This window comes from Lepidochelys olivacea, assembly GCF_965140295.1.
Source record: "Lepidochelys olivacea isolate rLepOli2 genome assembly, chromosome: 11".
NCBI lineage: Eukaryota > Metazoa > Chordata > Testudines > Cheloniidae > Lepidochelys > Lepidochelys olivacea.
The window spans coordinates 23,626,629-23,650,885 of record NC_140421.1 but is presented as its reverse complement, the minus strand read 5'-3'; the positions used below and the strand labels follow the sequence as shown (position 1 = coordinate 23,650,885).

General features: G+C 40.2%; 1 protein-coding gene across 5 annotated transcripts in view; it reads left to right on the top strand.

Annotated features, from left to right (window-relative positions):
• Nucleotides 1-24,257, top strand: part of GTDC1 (glycosyltransferase like domain containing 1) — a 283,440-nt gene that overhangs the window by 241,090 nt on the left and 18,093 nt on the right. For all 5 annotated transcript variants that reach the window (XM_084642667.1, XM_084642666.1, XM_084642669.1 and 2 more), the window contains one exon: nt 13,349-13,458. In XM_084642667.1, coding sequence (XP_084498793.1) covers nt 13,349-13,458 — 110 coding nt within the window. The remainder of the gene's footprint in view (nt 1-13,348; nt 13,459-24,257) is intronic.

Sequence of the window (24,257 nt, the reverse complement as noted above, 5' to 3'; positions counted from 1 at the left end):
CCTGCGTAGCCATTCGTTGACTTCCATGATTCGAAGGTCTCTATCCAGGCCTTTTTCTTCCACGGGGAGGATGGACGAGAAGACCACTTGCGCCTCAAACTCCTTTATCCTTCTTCCCAGAGCCACGTAGTCTGCAGTGATCCGCTCAAGGTCATTCTTGGCAGTATCATTGGTGCCCACGTGGAGAAGCAGGAAGGGGTAGCGATCCGAGGGCTTGATGAGTCTCGGCAACCCATCCTGTATCCTCCTGGGGCTCATATTTGGTGTTGTCTCCATTGTCTCTTCCCCTTTTCCTGTAGGACTAGCCGGTCTTCTCTTCTTCCTTATCCTTCCACCTCAGTGACTACCTGCTGAGCCCCTTCTTCATTTTCCAACTCTGCAAACCTGTTCTTGAGCTCTATTTCTCCTTCACTAGCCCGTCTTTTCTTCTGCCTGGTTCTTTTAGTCACATGCTTCCACTGACCACTTTCCTCACCCAGTCTTCCCTCAGAATTCCTCAGTCCTGCTTCCATCTGCAAATCTGAGCTTTTCCCTTGAGATACCTCATGTCTTGGCTCCATAATCTGCTCAAACCCCTTCCTAAACTCAACCAGACTTTCCACCTGCATCTCCAAACCTCAGATCTTTTCCTCCATCAGCTCTATCAGACGGCATTTCATGCAGACAAAACTCTTACCAGGTACCCCCTCCAGGATCATGTACATACCGCAGCTTCCACATCCAGTCATTTTCATTGTGTCTTCCACGACATGAGTCACTCCCACTGCTGCCTCTGTATCTGTCATAGCCTTCCCACCTAAATCCTGTTAATCTGGGAAACACAAACTACACGAAAACACCACCACCCACAGCAAAAACAAACCCCAAACAAGCACCACAATACAAACTCCCCTTACAAACTCCCACTCAAACTCCCCTGTTTACAGCTCTGTTTGCTGGCTCCTGTGCCGCTTGATCTTAATCTAGATAATAAGGTATATTTAATTAATTTAATTTAAGAAAGTCCCCCCCCCGCCATTCTGTGAACTGTGAAAGAAATTATTACTAGAATGTGTTTCAGATTGTAGTTAATATTTTTGTGAAATGATTCCTTTTAATTTAAGACTAATATTATCCACTTGAGGTACAATCGTTAACTGACTCTGGGCTTCAAAACATCCCTGTGAAGCTGTGTTACTGATCCCATTTTACAGATGGGGAAACTCAGGCAGAGATGTCACATGGCAAGTCAGTGACAGTGCAGTTCCAGACTCCCAAAGTCATGCTAATTTTTCTAAATCATGCTGCCACTCTTTAATATAGACTATTATAAATCTTTATTCAGGCAGTAGGATGAGATATGATGTTGCATGTAAAATGTTGAATAATGAATAATGAATTTTAAAATTACACTCAGTGGTACTTATAGATATATGCCAGGACTAAGGTGTTGGCCTCAAGTGAGTCCTTCGTACTAGTTCAGTGCATTCTGCATTTGAAGACATTTCCATTCAGTGAGCTGAACATGCTACTTCTAGCTTCTTGAGAATGGGCTAGCCAGATATAAACGCACCAGGAAGCTGGTATCAAATGAGTCCTGTTACAGGCCTTTGGTACAGTGCATTTCAGGACTCAGCTCACTCTGCCCAAGTATGTTTTATATACATTTTTACTGTATTAGTCAAATCAGTAAAGAACCACAAGCTTATTCTTAACTTTGAGTTATTGTTTATCACCCATCTGAAGAATATCATTACAAACCCTTTCCATCCCTCTGTCATCAGCAGACTCAACAATTGCTACGTTCTTTTGCTGACTGCCTTGCTACTGATTTAGTACCCACTTCTCTTTAGTTTCTTATCAACATATTTTACTTCTCTGTGGTTTTGAGCCTCTTCTTCCGTCACTAATGCCCTGTATTTCCACTGATTCTATAGTTTCTATCGTCAACTCTACATTGATTCTTTTGTTCTCCTCTCTCACCACACTGTCTTTTCCACTAAGCCACAACCCTCACTTATCCCTCTCAACTTCTTTTCTCGGTTTCTCTTCCCTCACTGCTCAGTGCCTTTGGAGAAAAGTCTACATTGTCTTGGGGGGAAATCCAAGCACCAGGCTAACTTTCTCCCCTGTAATTTTATTCTTTCTTCATTCAACTCTTCCTTGCCAAACGGCTTTATTTTTTCTCCTTAATTGACTCCTATCCTGTAATTTCTGTCACCTTTTCTCTACCTTTAATACCCTTCTCAGATCTTCTCCAACACTTCCTCTTATCCCACTCTCAGCCTGTGATCTTGCCAAGAAAATGTGGATACAATGTAACAGTTCTCTTTTCCCTTCCTTCATCCTTCACTCCCACCCTTACTCACTGAATCTTAAATGTTCCATCTACTTTCCATTGCCAATCTGACTACTGTACTCATCTCTTTCAGGCTCCTGATCTCTCTCCGTCCCGCTCACACCCTTATTTTTCCTCAATCTCTTCCTTTCTTTTGGTTTGGTCCCCTTTGCTTTCAGAAATGATGCTGTTTCACCTATTATGAATAAACCCACCTTCACGCCCTCTTACTTCTCCCATTTGCTGCCAACCTCATTGTGCTTGCTGTCTATTCTCACTATTTGACTTTCCTACCAATAAATGGATCCTCTGCAATGGGGCTTCTGCCTCTTCCAGTCAACTATGACTGCTCTCACTAAGGTCACAGATGACCTATCTCTAGTCAAGCATCCTTCTCCATCAGTCTGCTGCATCAGCACTGTCAATCATCCTCAACATTGCCTTCTTGTTTTTACTCCCTTGGTTCTAACGATACTTTGTTCAACAGGTTCTCCTACTTTCCTGGCTGCTTTTTCAGAGTCTTATTTGGTGGTTTCTTCTTCACCCAACTGCAACAGTGTCCCTCAGAAGTCTGTGTTCCTGGCAACCTCCACTTTAATTACCACCACTGTGCTGGTGACTTCCAAATCTGCCTCTCTACCAGTGAACTGTCCCCTTCTGATCAGCCTCACATCTGTCTTTCCAACCTCTCTGCCCTGCTGGGTTATGCTTCTCACACCACCCTCTGCTCTGATTCCAGTTGTCTCTTTGTTATGTCTGACATAGAATGTAAATTCCTTGGGACAGTGACCTGCCTTTTATTTATCTCCAAATGCTGCTCACAGCTTTGTAAATAATGAATGATACCTCCATGGACCAAAATTCAGTGTATCAGCTATTTTCTGGTGACTAAAAGGTAGCTAGAAACCTCTGTGTTAGCTCCCAGTTTTCTAATACACTGAATTTAAAAAAATTGGGTCCTTATTTCTAAAGATGTCACTGGTGTTTCAGTATCAGTACCACTATCTCTCACCTTTCTTCCACTGACAGCCAAGTAATTGTATGATATGGAATCCATATAATATTGTTGCCAAAAGATGGTCCTGGGAGGTAAGAGAGCTGGGTTCTGTTGGTGGCTTTGCCACAGCCTTCTTATGTGACTTTGGGCAAGTAACTAAATCTCTTGGTGATATGAGAATGCTTCCTTACCTTGCCGGACAGTTTTTGATCTTTTGCTCATTATTGTTTGGAAAGTGCTTTGAGTTTCCTGGGTTTAAGGCATTATGTAAGTGTAAAGTATTATGATGTGCCCCCACTATTTTGAATTCTCTACCACTGAAACATGGGAAATCACCCTTGTTAAGTATTTTCAGAAGATTAAGATTGACCCTTTTAGTATTGCTTTTAGCTTAGCTCATTCCCCTTTCAAAATGCACAGTACCTTGAGAGATTGTTATGACAGGGCCTGTATTAAGTGATGTTGTATAACAACGGGTACATGCCCTATGGTACATAGTGAAATTTGAGAGATTTTTCCCCTGCCAGATTACCAGGTTCATTTTATTGCATCATTTTAATTCATATAACTATTGTTATTAAACATAGATACTTTTTAAAAAGAGAAACATGTATCTTGCTTTTCTGAGCAAGTTCTATCTGTTTTACATCTCTTACTGTTTTTAATAATGTATCCTTCTCATACAAATAACTGAGACTGTCAGCAAGATACGATCAATGTCAGGTATATCTAAGTATGTTTCTGACTATACCTTAGACTCTTAAGTAACATGGATCTCTTATTGAAACTAAACCCAAATACAATATATGTATCTGCACAATCAGATGATTTACAAGGGCCAGATCTGCTCCTCCATTTTACCTCTTTTGCAGATTCAGGGTGACCGAAACATTTCAAGAATTTGCGTCACTTATGGCATATTGTCTCAGTCGAAACAAAGAAAAAATTTCAGAAATGTTTTCATTTTTCAGGCTGGATTCACAAGGGGATTTAGGTGCCATTCACCAAACAGAAGAGGACGAAATGGTGGTGGTGCCCCCCCCCCCTTATACCCAATAGTCGAGTGGTAGGGCATTCACCTGGGATGTGGGAGTCCCTGGCCTTGGAGCAGAGCCTTGAACCCAGGTATCCCTCCTCTCAGGTGAGTACCCTCACCACCAGGCTATAGTGTATGCTGGGATGGGCCTTTTTCAATCTCTCTCTTGCTGAAGCTATTCCACTTTGTATTAAATACTTGAATAGTCATTGGGCCAGAGAGAGTGAGAATGAGTCTAGAGCCTGGTGGTTAGAGCACTCCTCTGGGAGAGGGGATACTCACCTCCTTCTCCTTGAGTTTGTGAATATAGTTCTTCATTTCCATTGCTTTTCTTAAAAAGATTAAAAATGCCCCCAAACCAAACATTTTATTTCAAACAAATGAAATGTTTCATTTGGCCAGAAACAAAATTTTTCTGACTTTTTCAATTTACCAAAAATTCTGACTGATTTGTTTTGGTTCAGCCAGAGCCAAAAGATTTTTTTGATTTTTTTGGAACTGCCAGCAAACCAAATAATCAATGATTTTTGGATGAGTACTCTGCCATAGGAGATTCCCAGGTGGCATAATTCCAAACTTTGCTGGCTCTACACCTAAACTTCCTGCCACTCCCAACATAGGGGATGGGAGTACTGCTAAACTCAGTCAATCCCTGGATAACAGAATAGTCTTGTGAGGACCATTATCAGCCAGTACAAAGAGAAGTTTTGGCTGGCCCCCAGATCAAAGGAGCATAATGATGATGTGAAGCCACTTTTGTCCCCTCTTCCCCCATTGGGTCCTGTGCCAAACACAATTTGGCTAGCCAGGAGGATCTGAGCCATTGATTAATCAGCCCAGATAGCACTCTTGTGTGGTGGAGAAATAAACAGTACTATCACCATTTTACAAATGGAAAAACTAAGGTGGAGAAATTGGAGGCTGAATCCTGGTCACAAAGGTAAATTTCCCATTGGCTGAAATCAGAATCTAGTCCTAAATTTCTTGTCCAAGTTCACAGAGGAAATCAGCGTAAGAGCTCAGGAATTCCAGGCTCCCAGTCCTGTGGTCAGATTGCTAGACCATACTTCTCTTTAGCCATTTCTAGAGAGGTTTATAATGTAACACTAACAAGCACTCTGTTAAGTACACACATGGATATGGAGGTTCAACCGTTCTAAAGGCACTGCCTCCTGCTCAGGGTTAAACCATATTACCAGGGCAGAGTTGAGAAGTATGTGTTACCTTTGTCCATGCTGTAGCTGTTGTGTAGCCAAAAGACTGTCATTCCAGCACCTTTCATGCTCTCATATCCAAATTTAGAATATATTCATGTCCAGTTTCTGTTTCCTTTTTACCAACTGAATAATTACAAGCATTCAGTCAAGCAAAAATGAATACAAGATCATTTCAAATATGTGAGAATCAAGGAAAATGGACCAGAGACATTCTTATTAGCTTAAGTTTTCCCAAACATGTAGTGAAAAAAGTTTGCATAGTAACATCAAGCTTTTTACAATTTTGCAACTGCCCTTAAGAAAATGGAATATATATATATATAATTGATAATGCTTAACAAAACTCAAAAATGCAACAGATGCAGCCAAAAATGCATGTCATTTTGAGCAGATCTTTACAGAACAGACATTCCATATTGTGTTCATCTTTTTCCACAGTCACTGCTATGACAATCTGGTGTGTTTAACAGTTGTTGCTGAGTAAGGGAGACTGGATTGTATATGATTTTCCCATGTCAGCTGAGAAACACATTGCTTTCCTCTTTGGTGGGATAGCTGTACCATTATTACTTACCATAATGTATAAGAATACATTTTAATGTATAGATTCCCATGCCGAAAGCATTTTACAAGCCTTAACTAAATTACTAAAAATAAAATGATAATGGTGTTGTGCCTGTAAAAGTCACAGGACCCAGAATACGGAAACAACATAAACCACCAAATTAGAAAACTAAAAGATACATGAAATTCATCTTTAAAATCCACATACATTATTACTATTTTTATATCAGGAAAATAGAGAAGAGCTAAATATTTTACAGGGAAAATGTGGAAGGGGGATCACATGCTCACATGGGAAACCCATAGGAAGGATTTCTGTGGGCAGGAAAAATCAAAAAATTCCCCTCATAGCATTTCTTCTATTTTGGTGAGTGCAGAATTTGTCTCCCCTCCCTCACCCAATTCTCCTCAATATTTCCAATTGCCATCAATCTCAAAATCTGTGTAGATGCCTAGGATTCATTACGCATATATGGCCATATGTGAAATGGCCATGTGCCTCCCCACAAGTTGTAGGGCAGCTACAGCTGCCAGCTAACCTGCCAGCTCCTACACAGTGTGACTCCAACACCGTCCCTCACAAGTGATTGCCTCTGGGACCCCTGCCCTCCTCCAAAGGAAAGGGACATACGCAATTATGGAGGGGCTCTGCACATCTTGGGATTACATAGTCTTTGCTGTAGGTCTGTGTAGGGTTCGGAGGGCATGCATCATGGCCCCATCCCTCTTGCTTGATTCTCCCCATGTGTGGCTGCTGGATACCACAGAGAGGGGGAATATCCCCATCCCTGAGAATGGAAGATGGTGCAGGAGGCAGCTGGCTCACCTATTTCTGTGCAGGTGGGGAGAGGCCTTTGCTTTAGAGTAGATCTGGCTCTGAAGTAGGTGTGGACACATGCCACTTGGCTACATATTCGTAGCCTCAATCTAAGAGGTCCCATTGACTTCAACTTACTTGCACTTGCTCAGCATCTCTCAGACTTAGGCACACATTATGTAGATCAGGTATTCTGCCAACAGTAGTATCAGGTACTAAACACCTGTAACTGCCTGCCTCAGTGGAAGATTGAGGCCACCAGTGAATATTCATGACTCTTAAGAATTATCCTAACACAGATTATCTTCCTTACAAGCTTTATCACTACCACTTTTACACCTGACAAGTCTGGCTCCTCACTTTGTGTTGCTATTTTCCAGCTCTTCTTAAAATATATGGCCACTTAGAAATTAATGACAGGTTTCAGAGTAGCAGCCATGTTAGTCTGTATTCGCAAAAAAGAAAAGGAGTATTTGTGGCACCTTAGAGACTAACAAATTTATTTGAGCATAAGCTTTTGTGAGCTACAGCTTATGTTCAGATAAATTTGTTAGTCTCTAAGGTGCCACAAGTACTCCTTTTCTTTTTGAAATAAATTAATGGTTCCATTCATTTCAGCTGGACATTTTGAAGAGAATTAGAGCATTAGAAGTACATTTTACACATCAGCTATCCTTCCAGAAATGGATAATTATTTTATTCACATGGATACAAGCAGCTTGTTGGTATTTCAGTCCTGGGTCTTTGTAATTTAAAAGTTGTTGAATTTTCTCTGAGTCAGTATTCTCATCCACTTTAGTTTATTGGAACCATCATCATGAAAACTCCTGGTCCACAGATGTGAAACAAATTACATGGCTTATGCTGTTGCATTCCACTTTATTGTTGGGAACAAAACAAAGCTGGGGGATATACAACTTCTTAAAGTAATTATTGGGGTGGGCAGGTTAATCTAATTTTCTAGACCTTAAAATTTCTGAAGATTTTAAGCCTAGAAAAGTACCGTTTTAAACGTTAATTAGAAGATACATTTGTTTTAAATCAGTAAACCAAAAATATTGACTGAATTAGAAATTAATACATGTAGAGCTGCAGATCTCATTTAGCTTGAGATTTCCTGAATGATATAATTATTAATGTTTCATATACAGCATCTATATGATAAACCTACAGATTCATTTTACGTAATTAGTCTGTGGAGGAAATACACCACTACTTCTGAACTGTCGATTTTCCTGTAACACAAGAAGGAAAACAGTTCAAGTTTCTAAATAATAAATTAAAAACAAAATATTTTAAAGACATCTGGTCCACATCTGTCCAAAGTATACTACTTTAAAGCAGAGTAATTAAATGCAAGAAATATTATAATCACACCTTAGAATAGAGAAAATAACATCTTCCATTTTTTATGTAATTTACCAAATTATGGAAATTTTTATTCATTTATGGTGTCTTTTTAACCTCTCATTCTGTCATAATAAAGAAGATGAAAGCTAGATGCTAGTCCTTCTTTTAAAATAACCAATCCAGTGTTTTTAAGACCTTGACTGCAGAAAAAAAAAACATTCTAAATCTTTAGTTATCTTCAGATGAAATTATAAATGTTTACAGATTATTTCTTATCCATTACTAAAGTAACTTTAAACCCCCCCCATTAGTTACTTAAAGCCCTGATGGTGCAAAAAGACCCCCACATCAGATGTGTTCTTTCTTCTGTATCCAAATATCTAGTCATAAAATTCCATTTGGGAATTTTTTAGCAAATGCATTTGACTAACATATTGCTTCTGCAAAAACATTTGTTTGCCTATTGCTGGGGACAGTGTAAATATCCTAGGAGCATAATGGAGTAAAATCTCATTCCATGGCCAAGTTAGTGATAGAAAAGTAAGGGCGTTGTCATTTTATTCATAAAAATCTACAGAATAATAATTTCAATGGTGTCACCTTCTGTGGTGTGGCAGCGGGGACTCACCGGCTCCCATCTCCAGGTGCTCCAGCCGGTGGAAAGTTTGATAATACAGTGTTATCAGAAATGGGTCAAATTGGGTATCATTCAAAAGCCCTTTCTCCCTCAAACATAATGGTACCAAACATGACAAATCTAGAACAACTATATAGATATATATTTGAGAGAAATGTTTAAAAATCAACATTTTTTAAATTATACTTCAAACACAGATTCATTGTTTACATTAAAAAAACAACCCTCTTTGGTAATCCTAGGGAAGTTAAATGTCCTATATGTCAAGGTTATTCACCAAAGTCATTATCAGAGTTGTCTCTGTCTAGGGCAGTGCTGCTAGGTACGTTGTCACACTGGTTCTCGTGCTACACTTACACAGCTCCATACAAGGCAGTCTGCTGGCCAAACATTTCCAGGCTGGTGAGCATCTTCTCTTTGCATGTAAGCATTTAGTTAGCTGAAGGATTGGTTCGGGAATGTATGGTATTTCACACATAACTAGTGTGATCCGTCCATCCTCCAACACCCATCCAGGTCTGACAGGGGAGGGTAGTTTTGGATGCACTGGATCATCCTGGGTCCATTTCATTGTTTGATCATTTGCCTTCTTGATCGCAGATAGAAATGCATACCTTGTCAGAAGGAATTTTTCTGTCTTTGTCTGTTTCTTGGAAAACATCCACCAACGTAACTTTGCAACTGCATAATAATGGTCTTCAAATGGTAAACTTGGCGTATGAACATATCAGGTGCATTTATGACTTCATCAGTGACTGTCTCAGCCATTCCAGGCATCTTCAGAGCAAGGAGAATCTTTGGAGGCTAAATCAAAAATCTTCCAGTAAATTAATTTGGTCTTTCCAACCAGCCTTCCAGTAGTGTCACATCCTGAAAGTGTCTGAGAACCTGGCAGTACTGTGGTTTTAATGGTCTGAGTGATAGGAAAACATCTCTGAGGGATATACAGCAATTCCGTTCCCCAGCAGGAAGCACAAAAACAGAATCTTGCAGAAGTCTTGGGTAGCATCTCACAGAGAGCACTAAAACATCTGTGTCTTGTGCAAAAATCCAGAGTTTAGTAGCACCTCTCTTTGTGGCATTGACAGCATGCAGGATAATTTTAGTGTCAGCCTCCTCATGGGAACTATGAAGAAACTCCACTGAACAGTGCAAGGCATCCGCTTTGTTACACAATGCAACAAAGAAATTCTTTCAACAATTCCTTGCATGCTAGAGTGTTTTTTCTGCAAAGTATGCAATTAACTAATCCTTCATTTGAGTATGAGACAGCTTCTTTAATGTGACTTTGAAGATGTTTGTGGAGTCAATGATTTTGTATTGGACAGGTGAAATAAGATAGTCTCTCTTCTTTCTAGTAGTATTTTAATTGATTCCTCTACATATGTGTCAAATATGAGGTGGATTATGTCATTGATCCAGTATATTCTCTGTAGCTTCATAATTAAATTAATCAGCCAAATCTCAGCAGGCATTAACAGTTTCTGGTTTGTTGAGAACTTATACCTCAGCCATTTATGATTGCTATATTGAAAGGACTCTGCTGGCATAAGATACCAGTCACATTGTCACTGGGTGCTGGCTTAGGAAGACCAGGCTAGGTATGTATTAGTGTACTTTAGTTTGCTTTTCGTTTGGCACGTATGCCTTCTTCCATCGCATTCAAACACAGCTTGTTGTACTACGAAGAATTTATACTTTCCTAAAGTCTCATGTAGGTCAACATCATGGGGATTACCTGTCTGTGGTTAGCTCTGAAAAAATCCCTGCTATGTTCACTTTGATTTTCTTTTAAGTCATTTACAGCTTTAGTCTTTTCTTGATTGGAGACCTTAGATTGACAAACCTCTGGATAATGCTTTGGGTTTTGAAGACTTCAAACAAGTCATGATCCAAAGTATCCATTCACTTCTCATCACTTGGACCTGTTTTGTCATGATTAATAAGCGCTGGTCTGTCGTACTCAGATGTGCTGTCAATCCAAGTAAGCTCATCCTGTCCTCTTCTTGGCACTTAGCAGAACCTAATGGTGCTTTATTACTTCTGGGAAAGTCATTCCAGCTGTGCATAATATTTCATTCAAAATTCAGTGGAGTTCTGGGGTTGTCAGGAAAAACTGGGCTTCTGTGTTATGCCCACCAACCCCCAAATAACTTTCTTTTTGCTGCGTTTTCATGCTCTAGAGCTTTATCTGAACCAAATGCCCAGCAGGGAATTAGCGACCTTTAAACACTCCAATTTCCTTCTTTAAATTCTTCCCATGTGTCTGGGGCAGACTTCACTACACCTCTTATTTCAGCAATTTACCAGGCAATCATTGCAGAATAGTTGGTTAGATCTAAAGCAAAAAAATATTTCACAAAGTCTTCCAGTCCTGTCAAATGCAAATTCCAATTAGCACTCCGGACAAATGAAATAAAGAGAGCAAAGACTCTCCCACAGCTAACACTTGTCCTGGCATCTTCGACTTTTCCTGGTGCTTGATGTACTTCCTCTGCAACCTTGCCAAATTCAGTGTATGGGTGCAGTTCATGTAGCACACAAGCTGTCACGGAGCCACATGTTTAACCAGGTCCCCTACGGTGGTATTCTCCAAGATTCAGATATTAGCTGGTATTCTTTGCTCCCCGCTAATGTCTAAAAATGATCAAGATCAAAGTAAAAACAAGGATTTTGTAATACATTTCTTTGGGATTGGGTAATGGGGTAGCACCCACCTCTCACGAGCATGCCCTGGTTGAGTGCGTGTGGCTGCACTCTTGGTTTGTGGTGACCTCTGTTGGTGGTTCTCAAGCACCAAGTCAACCGAGTCTCTCACACAATCTGTATGTGAAGCAAACCAGACCTCTTCCGGTATATACAGACCACCAGGGGCGTATCCCAGTACCCCTCTGTTGGTATCTCTGTAGCCCTCCCTGGGTTCAGTCTTTAAATAGTCCCAGCCCAGGTATGGGGCTGTACCCTCAGGACACTATCTTCCTGCAGCTCTTCCTCGGCTCAGTCCTTACTCAGTCGCAGCAGCCAGCCAGGAGCCCCTTCTTGCATCCCCAAGCCCTGCCAGCAACTGATCTGCCCATGGTCCTTCTGCTCCTTCAGCCAGCCAGGAACACAGTTCCAGGCAGCAACTGACTGACTCTAGCCCTACAATTCCTTTTATGTGAGTCTGTGGGGCTCTGATTGGCTCAGTGCTCTCTGCAGCCTCCCTTATTGGCTGCTTCCCCACAACCACGCTAGGCCACTGGAGGACTTTCCTTCTTCTCCTCTCTGGGATGGGGTGTGGTAGGACCCTGTGACCTCCTGCAGGGAGCCTCTGGGCCTAGTACAACCCATCACCGTGATTGTAATTAATTATGTTATGTAATGTATGTATGTTATGTAACTATGTGCGTACTGTTTACAAAGGTATTCCATTAATTTCAGACTGGATGCTGACATCTTAAGCAGTACCTCATTAGAACTCTTTTGGCATTATAAACAAAGTTGATAATCAATACCACTGAACCACTTCTTTCCTAATGATACTGGCAAATCAAGTCAAAGCACTCCTTATATGTATAGTAATCTGTAACATTAAAAAAATTAATCAGGTATCATGTTCTGAGCATGTTCTGTTAATCAACGGACACAATTTTACTTTGTGAGGGCTGCATGTTTGACATGCCTGTATTTAAAGTATAATTTTAAAAAGCTAATTTAAAACATTTTTCTCAAATACATAGCTACATAATTGTTCTAGGTTTACCTTGTTTGGTACCATTGTGTTTGTGGGAGAAAGGGCTTTTGAATGATACCCAATTTGTCCCATTTTTTATGATACTGTATTATCAAAATTTCCACCAACCAGAGGACCTGGAGGGAGGCGGGGGGCAGGGGGGAAGCAATTCCCCACCACACTGCAGAGGGTGACACCATTGAAATTATGATTCTTTACATTTTTACGAATCAAATACCCCTCCCTTACCTTTCTATGGTTAACTTGCACATGGAATACACATGCTCCCTGACTAAAAAATTAGTATGATTTCAGTGTTGTCTGTTCGTGTGGCAGAGATATGCTTATAGCTATATCTATATAGCTTATAGATTTAAATATTTAAATCTGTATGCTATCTAAGTTATTAATTTAAAGAGTGAACACAAGGTCTCAGAAAGATGGGCTAGGGAACAGGCTTAAGACTCTAACAAGGCTGATTTGTGGTCTTGAATCCTGGGCTGAGGAAAATAAAAGTCCATATGGCATAAGCCATCATGCAGGGTGAATGAGCAGAGGAGGAAGTCATGCTTAGGGGACTGAGCCTGAGGTCCCCAATACCAAAAACAGAGGTTAAGATAAACCTTACTCTGATAAGGTAAAAAGTTTTCTACAAATAAACATAACCTAATTCAAGGTAAATTCTGTTTGTTTATTTCAAGGGAACATGACAAAGACCCTGAGAGTTTCTTTAAAGTATTACTGAAACTTAAGGAGATGGACCTACCTTTTCATGTGTCTGTCCTTGGAGAGACCTTCACTGATGTCCCAGGTACCTTTTTGAATGATCTAATTCTTCAGGTGGCAGAAGCCAGACAATTCTAGAAGTTATGGGGTTGGTAAATTACATAGTAAAACAAAAAGATGCTGGTATGTTATAAAATCAAATTGTTATATTAAAAATATTGCAGCGCTCTTTGATATTGCTTGAGAGTATAAAGCCATTTATTTATGATATGTGTTCCATGTAATGCATTTATATGGATGTAAAATATATAGATGTAAGAGATTGGATAGTTCAGAGAATTATTAATGAGATACAGAGACTTTCAACTCTAGGTCACTGGTCTGAATTCTCCACTGACCAAAAGTCATTACTATTTATTTGATGGCAGCTTGGCCTATATGAAATAAGTGAAATGTGTCTTAGTTCACTTCCTAGTGGACAAGTGTTAACATCATAAAGACTACCATCATAATTGACACTAATTGTTGACATTATCAGCAGAAAGGACAAGACGTGGATGACAATGGAATTAAACTATCCTCTCACCCTAAGAGTGGTCCCTTCAAGTTATACTTAAGTCATATATTTATATATTTACATACATACAGAGAGAGAAAGTGACAGAGCATGTCAGATATTCAGCTGGTGTGAATTAATGTAACTATTGACTTCAGTGGAATTTTGCTAAGGATCTGCTGCTTAATATTCCTGTGCTGTCATTTGAAATGTCTGAAATACTGCTATTGTTGTTTGTTATAACTGATGTGTCAACTATGTGCTTGAGCCTTACCAGGAACTTTTTGTTGACTTGAATGAACATACCCCGAATTTACTGCAATTTTTTTTCTATTTCTGGGTCAATTGCTCTATGTACTGTTTAACCTCTGATCAAGTTTTTGTTCTCCACATCCTTAGCTAATAGAATTGTGACCTTGCGGGATGCTTCTTGATATTTGTTGAAATTCAACCCCATTGCCCACACAGTTTTACATTTTCTGCAATTGCCCTGCTTTAAGTGGTAATGGTTTTCTTCTTGGAGATTTTCAGGTAGAGGCACTAGACACTAATTTAGTTTAAATCTAGGGATCATTTACACCATGACCATGTCTTTATACCAATTCTATAATACCTTTGGTATAAAACTGGCATAGAGACTTAGGGCTATATTCAAAAAAGGATTTAGGCTCTACAGGCCCCACTGGGATTCAGAAAGCCCCTGCTCAGCTCCCCCCCGAATCCTGTTGGTGCCTAAACTCTCCTAATACCTAAATTTTTGCATTAAGAGTTCCCTAAGTGTCTATGTTTCTGCCTCTGAACATACGCACTGCAGCCCCATCTCAGGCATCTGGATGCCTATGTCCCAGAGCAATGCATGAACTGGGGGAAGATAGACATTTCTCCGTGTAACTTGTCAGTGTGTTCAGTAAGTATGTTCAGACCTCACCTACTGGACTGGGCCCCTACAGAGAAGCTCACACAAAATCCAAATCTCTCCTTGTGTGTAGTCCAGTGGTTACAGTGCTCTCTTGGGATGCGGTAGACTCCTGGTTCAGTTCCCTTCTTCACCTGTGGGAGAGAAGGGATTTGAACAGGGATCTGCCACCTTTATGGTGAGTGCCCTAGCCACTGGGCTACAGGATAGTCTGACAGGGGTTCCCTCCATCTCTCCTGTTGAAGTTGCTCCACTGTGGATAAATAATTTCAAAAGTAATTGGAGCAGAGGGAGTGGATCCTGGATCTTTTACCTCCCAGTTGAATGCTGTAACCTGCAGGCAGCAGAGTCATTTTCATGCTTGCTCTCTCTCTCTGACCCAACGATTCTTTCACTATTTATCCACAGTGGAGCAGCTTAAACATTGGGCGAGAGAGAGAGCAAGCATGAGGATCCAGTCCCCCTACTCCAATTATTTTTTTAAATTATTTCACCACAGTGGAACACTTCAACTGGAGAGACTGACTGTCAGACTCTGCAGATCCATCAGAGGGAGCCTGGACTTAGGCACCTATTTCTGAGAGAGGGGCAGGGCTTACCACTTACCCCTCAGCTTGGCATCTCTCATTGGTTATCAGAGATGAGAAGGCGCCAAGTGTACTGACTTTTGTGAATCCCATCCTAAGGCACCTGTCTCTCCCCATTCATTGTATTGGGAGCCTACAAGTGCCAAAGTCAGACTTTGTGAATCCCAGTGATTTTTTTAGGTGCCTACGTTTCTTTGTGAATGTATCCCTTGAGCATAAATAGACTTCAAACACTCAGTGTGATGATCCTAACAGGAGTGTATGTAATATGCTGAGTAAGTGGTTATGCTGCCAGTGGCTGGCCCGCTTGCAGGCTAAGAGGCTACTACTGCCATCATCCTTAGAGGTAACAAAGATCATGGGTTCCATCCCCAATGATGAACCAAGGTGAGGCATTACGTTATATAGCTAATATATTTGAAATGCTACAAAAAGTGTCCAGTTTTGTGCTCTGACAATTAATGGAATGCAGTAAGGCATTTCAAATGTATTAATCTGATTCATTAACATGTGACTGATCTCTAGGGTACTAATGTGACTCCTTTTCCCTAGTATTCAACCGTCTTTAATGTTTTTATCCTGACAACACTTCTGTGGGATAGGGAAGTGCCATTATTCCCACTTTACAGATGGGGAACTGATGCATAGTGAATAAATGATGTGTTCAAAGTCATACAGGAAGTCTGCAATGGAGCAGGGAATTGAACCAAGGTCTCCCAAGTCCCAGGGTAGCATTTTAACCACTGGACAATGCTTCCAGTCTATATAAGTGATGTTTTTTCTTAGCTTTCATATAAGGTCCAATCCAGCACTCATTGAAATCACTAAAAGACTCTCATTGGTTTGAGTGGGCACTGGATCAGGTCCATAGTGCACGCTTCCAACTGTCCCACAATAAAGACACTCTAATTTAAAACACTAAGTTTGCATCTCAGTGTAATCCTGATGCACTCTCATTTCACATCAGCATAAATCACCTTGGTGTGGCATATCTGTCTAGACAGATAATCTCCTGGAAAGGAACACTGCAGCACATTTAAACCAGCAACCACCAACCTCCCACTTCCAGTTACTCTTATGGCAGGATCCAGGTCACTGATCGTCAAAGGTGAAATGACATGCCTTTATGCAAATTCTACATAAGTGACCATCTTACACCCAAAATCAGTAACAGAATATAAATAAATATATACAATTTAAGCTAAGTAGTTAAAATCAGTACAACCCTGATCCTGAGTGTTCCCAACTCCCGCACTGGAAGTTAAGGATATTAGCACTAAAGCTGGTCAGAAATTCTCTGATGGCACGTTTTCCCATCAGAGAATGCTGATTGATTGAAATTGAAATGTTTTGTGAAGACAGTTTGATTTCAGCAGCATATAGATGGAACCCAGTCTGGTCTCCATCAGAAATCTGCCTGCTTTCCTGCCAGCTCACCTGCCCAGCTCCTTAGCAACCCACCTGGTGACTTGCTGGGACCTCAAGTTCCAGGCTCCTGGGTCCTTGGAAGCTTCTGTGGTGGGCTGACAGGGAGCCTGAAAACCCTGAGAGCCAGAACTCCAAAGCTCTGTGGCCCCTGGCGCAGCTGGGGTCCCAGGCTTCTGGCTCCTCTGCAAGCCAACAGGCAGGATAATGGGGAACTGGGAGCTGGTAGGCCCTGGGAGCACCGGCTCCCTAGCTACCAGGCTCATAGCTTCAGGGAAGCCACCAGGTGGATTACCCCAGACCCAGGGCTTTATTCTGCTTCACAAAGTCTTTCAAAATATTTGGTTTTCATGTCAAATTGAAATGAAAACACATTTCAAATGATCAAAATTCTATGTGAAATGGAATTACTTTTCTCCATACAGCTCTAATCAGCACATCTAAGAAGATGCTCAACACCTCCCAGAACCAGGACCTTGTTTTCTGTTGGTTAAGGCAGGATTCTGTATTTGCCTTTGTTATAACTGGTAAAAATACTAACACCTAACGCTGTGTAAAATGCCTCTTTCTGTGTGCTTTTGACTTTAATAATCTCTTCAAAGTAGTAGGGGAGAAATGGAATGTGAAACAGAGATATTGTATTTAAAATAAAATTTAGGGTTAAGAACTCCTGTGGAGAGCTTCTGGTTTATGTCTATCATGAAACAAGTCATTAATCTTTAATATTTGCATATAATACTCTTCTGCACTTTGCTTCTTTTCCTGGCTTGTGAGGACAACTGTTCTGTATAAAGTTTTACACAATTCAAAAGAACTGGAGCTAATTCTGACTATACACAGCTTATGTTGGACATATTATACAAATAAACAGTAAGAATAATGAAACCTTATTTTGGGAGGATATGCAGTAAATTAAGTAGCTTTTTTAAACTAATGATGGGTGAACCTCAAAACATTGGTAGTTTGGCTCACATATAAACCTGCTTTGTATATTTTCACCTCTTGAGTCAGTAAAATTGGGCTTGAAACAATTGGTCTTAGAACAAGCTTATTTGTTAGATTTCTAGTATTTCCTGCTTCCTGTTCAACCAGAAATATCACAAGAATAGTCTTCTTTCTAGTATTCTGGCACTTCCTCCTCTGGCCCTAATAGGAAATTAATCTGGTCTAAAATAACTATGTGGACCACTGAAGTTGTTCGATTTCATTTGAGCATTAGGTGAAGATTGTTGGTCCCGTTCTTCTGTGTTGGGTTGTTTGTTTGTTTGTTGCCCAGTTCTTCTTTTTATATTACTTTATGAAAGCCAGTTCTCCAAAGGCAAGTCTTCAACAGAGATGCTCACTTGTGCGCTTAGCGACCTCTGGCACAGGAATTTGGAGCACTCTTCAGAGAGAAAGAAAAATTCAAAAGTTTTACTGTACAGCACAGAATTCTTCACTAGCCACATGAAGGCAGTGTGCCTTGCACTCCAGGTAAGACAGAGGGAGTATGACTTATCCTTCATAGAATCATAGAATTAGAAGGGACTGCAAGGGTCATCTAATCTAACGCCCTGCCAAGATGCAGGAATTGTTGTGTCTAAACTATCCAAGACAGATGGCTATCCAGCCTCCTTTTGAAAAATGTGGGTTATATTTTCCTGGTGGCTCCAAGAGGAGTACTGGCTACTGTATCATTTATCTGCCTTTTTCAAGGTGAGTCTTTTCTTTGGTATTCTGTTAACTGTAACAGGGACCACGACCCGTCCCTCTTCCTGGGGCCTGCTTGCTGCCCCAGTAAGGCTCCAAGAGGCTTCAGGCTTGTGCAACCCATGTCTTTATTTACCTACAGTTATCCCATCACCAGTGTCTATCTATTTACAAGCTTTACAGGATTATTCAACCTCTTTTACAAGCAGTCAGCCTTCAGCTAGGAGGCCTTGGGTTCCCTCCCTCCCTCACTGACTGACTTCTCCCTGGCTGCCCCCTTGGCTTCTGGCTCCCTCCAAGCCTTTATAGCCCTTGGCTTGTCAGGCCAGCAGGTGTTGCCAATCCTCAGGCCAGCATCAGGCTTTTTCCATCAGCCCAAATCTGCTTCTCCTGATTGGAGCTGACTGGGCAGGGGCTAATTAGATGCTTTTGTACCAGCACCCTGCTACATAACCATTTTGTGTTAATTTTGTTTCACTCTCTCCACCAGTGGAATGAGGAACAGGACAAGCAGTTACACGGATATCTGGACCAATGACAGGTCTAAGGTGCAACCTCTAACAGCCCGCAGTTTTCTGTGTAGCTTCTGTCATTGATATTGAAGTGAACCATCATGGCTAGAAATACAGAAACTCTCATGAACCATAGTGATGGGAGCAATTTAGAAGAATCTAATGACATTCAAAGCTTGCAAAGCTCATCTTTTCCCCAAATATTTGAAAACGGGGGAAATAATAAGTATGTAGAATTCTTGTGGGGAAAGGGAAAACTGAATTTTTAAGTTGACTGTCTTACTTCTGGTGGTTTATATTTACCCATACTATTCACTTCGGATAAGTTTTTAAATTATGTCTAGGGTACATACAGCATATGGATAATTGTCCTTTCTTAAGCATTTTTATAAATCCAAACAAACAAATATAGAAACTGTTGTAGCCATCCTGGATAGAAATGGGTGCTATATATGACTCAAGAGCTAGGAAACTCACTTTCTGATGGCATACAGCACTTGGTTTTAGCACTGATTGACTGACACATTGGATCTTAAAATCACTACATTATTATTATCAAAAAGAAAAATTATTTTAAATAATGTTCAGAGATTTTAAAGTGTGTCTGTTAAAATTGTTTCCTTTCCTGAGTTAGACTAATATAGGAGGAGGGGTGAAAAAAGTAGCACCAGATTCTAAGATATTTTTTCTGTAAAATATGTGACACACACAGAATATATGATGGTGTCCTGTGGAGACAAGTTTTATTGGCAGTCATTTTGGATGATGCTACGTATCTTATTTGTAGCTTCTTGTGATGAAGAGAATCACTAGCCAGTGTGCTGCCTTCTGGCTAAGAAGGGCATTGCAGGGTTTCATCCTCTGTAGTCCTGCTGACCAGATCCATCTATGGTCCCCTCTTGACTTGTGACTCTGCCCTCCACCCGTGTCACCTTTGTTCTCATTCCTTCTGGGGTAAACCAGGATTTTTACCCAATAGTCTTTCTGGCCTCTAGTGTCTGGAGTCTTCTGGCTAGTCCTCCCAGTGAGGCTGGAGGGGAACCCAGTACCTCCCTCTACTATGTGTTCCAGCTCAGGGACCTTTGTGGCAAGTGGTTACATTCTGTCTGGTCAGACCTCTTGCTTCTTCCTAGCCTACTTCCTCCAAAGTGTCCACCTTCTCCTCCAGGAGTTCATATTCTCAGCAAGAATCTGCCCTAGGTTCCAGCCCCTAGTCTCAGTATTCAAGGCACCAAAAGAGAAGAAAGTAAATTAACAGAAATAAGGAGCGGTTCCAGCTTCTCTGTCCTACCTGGATCCTCCAGCAGTCTGTATTATTGCTCGGTGTTCACAGTCAGTCCAGCATAGCTTGGTTTTCTACAGTGCTCCTTTCTGGGAGATGAGGGTCAGAGGTCTGTCCACCTCTGCAGTCTGGGGTCTTATGAACTGAGCTTCTTCCTTTTGTAAGCTCTTCCTCCAAGATTGGCATGTGTCACAGGTGTGAAAGGGTGGAGCTGCCTGAACCCAAAGCTGCTCTTTAACCCTTTCTTGCCTGGTTTCGGGGTTGTATACACACACTTCTACACATCATGAGTAATGCAGATCCTCCCAAATTCATGCCAATAAAACATAATATACCACACCTCATCTTTTTATCGTCTATCTATCCATTCATCCTCATATATAAATAGACTTTATATTAAGGGCAATGTGATGAAATATGATTCATCACAATGGATTTGAGGGGCCACATTCCCTGTGAATGTTATATGTGGGTCATCCCTAACAAGTGCCAATAAAACTTATGGCACATACTTTACTGAAAATTTATTTAGCGACTTTTTCAGGTTTTGTAAAGTAATTTAAAGGTATTGTATTTTATATTCTCTCGTTATAAGACTAAATTCCCTTAGTATCACAAGTTCTTACTTTACACGCTTTGGAGACAGAGGAAAATATAATTGATACATTTTATAGAATACCTTAAAAAAGCCAAAATCCCACTATTGAGGAAGAAGGCCATACTAGTTAAAATAACAACCTGGTTTAGAGGCAATGAGGAAGCAGCCATACAAAATTTAAATATATATATATATATATATATATATATATACATATAAAAATTTTGCATAGCCACTTCCTCATTGCCTCTAAACCAGGTTGTTTATATATAACAAATTGAATAAATGAGAGGTTGATAGGAATGAATATAAATCAGAAGATAGGAATTGTAGAAAATTGATAAGGGAAGCTGTCATAAATATAAAGGGAAGGGTAAACCCCTTTGAAATCCCTCCTGGCCAGGGGAAAGCTCCTCTCACCTGTAAAGGGTTAAGAAGCTAAAGGTAACCTCGCTGGCACCTGACCAAAATGACCAATGAGGAGACAAGATACTTTCAAAAGCTGGGAGGAGGGAGAGAAACAAAGGGTCTGTGTCTGTCTGTGGTCGTCTTGGCCGGGGACAGAACAGGAATGGAGTCTTAGAACTTTTAGTAAGTAATCTAGCTAGGTATGTGTTAGATTATGATTTCTTTAAATGGCTGAGAAAAGAATTGTGCTGAATAGAATAACTATTTCTGTCTGTGTATCTTTTTTGTAACTTAAGGTTTTGCCTAGAGGGGTTCTCTATGTTTTTGAATCTAATTACCCTGTAAGATATCTACCATCCTGATTTTACAGGGGGGATTTCTTTATTTCTATTTACTTCTATTTTTTATTAAAAGTCTTCTTGTAAAACACTGAATGCTTTTTCATTGTTCTCAGATCCAAGGGTTTGGGTCTGTGATCACCTATGCAAATTGGTGAGGCTTTTTACCAAACCTTGTCCAGGAAGTGGGGTGCAAGGTTTTGGGAAGTATTTTGGGGGGAAGGACGCGTCCAAACAGCTCTTCCCCAGTAACCAGTATTAGTTTGGTGGTGGTAGCGGCCAGTCCAAGGTATAATATTTTGTACCTTGGGGAAGTTTTGACCTAAGCTGGTAAAGATAAGCTTAGGAGGTTTTTCATGCAGGTCCCCACATCTGTACCCTAGAGTTCAGAGTGGGGGAGGAACCGTGACAGAAGCAAAGAGACACAAGGAGAAATCTATGGCCAACAGAGTTAAAGCTAATAAGAAGGAATTTTTAAAATATGTCAGATACAAAAAGAATCCTGACAATGGTATTGGTCCATTAGTAGATGGAAATGGTAGAATTATCAATAATAATGCAGAAAAGACAGAGGTGTTCAATAAATATTTCTGTTCTGTATTTGGGGAAAAAACTGATGATACAATCTGAATATATGGTGATAACATTCTTTCCCTACCATGAGTAGCTCTTTAGCATATTAAACAGAAGCTACTAAAGTTAGACTTTTTTTTTTAAAATCAGCAGGTCCAGATAACTTCCATCCAAGAGTTTTAAAAGAGGAGCTTGCTGGACCATAATGTTGCTTTTCAATAAGTCTTGGAGCACTGGAGAAGTTCCAGAAGACTGGAAGAAAGCTAATGTTGTGACAATTTTAAAAAAGGGTAAACAGGATGACCTGGATAATTATAAATCTGTCATCCTGACATCAATCCCCGGCAAGATAATGGAGCAGCTGATATGGGACCATAGGTGCTAGAACTAGACATGCTGGGGGTACTGCTGTACCTCCTGGCCTGAAATGGTTTCCATCATATACAGGGTTTATACTTTGGTCCAATGGTTCTCAGCATCCCCATTATACAAATTGTTCCAGCACTTCTGTACAGGACTCGATTAATAAAGAATTAAAGGAGGGTAATGTAATTGATGCAAGTCAACATGGGTTTATGGAGAGTAGATCCTATCAAGCTAACTTGCAATATTTTTTTTGGTAAGATTACAAGTTAGTAAGTATAATAGTAATAAAAGTAATAGTGTTGACATAATATACATAGACTTCTGTAAGGCATTTGACTTGGTACCACATGTCATTTTGATTAAAAAACTAGAACAATGTAAAATGAACATGACACAGATTAAATGGATTAAAAACTAGCTAACTGATAGATCTCAAAATGTAATTGTAAATGGGGAATTGTCATCAAGCATGTGTGTTTGCAGTAGAATTCCTCGGGGATTGCTTCTTTGCCCTATGCTATTTAACATTTTCATCAGTGACCTGGAAGAAAACATAAAATAATCACTGATAAAGTTTGCAGATAAAATGAAAATTTGGGAAGTGGCAAATAATGAAGAGGATAGGTCACTGATTCAGAGCCGTCTGGATCACTTGGTAAAATGGGCAGAAGTAAACAATATGTGCTTTAATATAGATAAATATAAGTGTATACATCTAGGAACAAAGAAAGTAGGCCATATTTACAGGATGGGGGACTTTATCCTGGGAAGCAGTGATTCTGAAAAAGATTGTGGTGGATAATCAGCTGAACGTGAGCTCCCAGTATGATGCTATGGCCAAAGATCTAAGGTGATCCTGGGATGCATACACAGGGACATCTCAAATAGAAGTAGAGGTTATTTTACCTTCATATTTGGTACTGGTGGCTGGAATACTGTGTCAAGTTCTGGTGCTCACAATTCAAGAAGGATGTTGCTACATTGGAGAGGGTTCAGAGAAGAGCCACAAGAATGATTAAACGTTTAGAAAACACACCTTATAGTGATAGGCTTAAAGAGTTCAATCTAAAAGAGAAGATTAAGGGGTGACTTGATTACAGTCTATAAGTATCTATATGAGGAACAAATATTTAATCAAGCAGAGAAAGATATAACGTGATCCAATGGCTGGAAGTTGAAGTTAGACAAATTCAGACTGGAAATAAAACATTTTTTTTAACGTTGAGAGTGATTAACCATGGGAACAGTTTACCAAAGGATCATGGTGGATTCTCCATCACTGACAATTTTTAAATCAAGATTGGATGTTTTTCTAAAAGATGTGTTGTAGGAATTATTTTGGGGAAATTCTATGGCATGAATTATACAGGAGGTCAGACTAGATTATCACAATGGTTCCTTCTAGCCTTGGAATATTTAAATGAATCGATGAGAATCTATGAATAAAAATCTAAATAATCACCCATTTCAGTGTACAATATTCAGGACCACCAGATCTAGAAGCAAGTGTTGTGTATCCCACTGGAAAGTTTGGGAATCCTTCCTTTCCAAAGTTGATAAAACTCCCATTTCTAGAAGTTAAGGCAAACAAGATATTGGATCTTAAATCTATCAATGGGCCTCAGACTAATGTG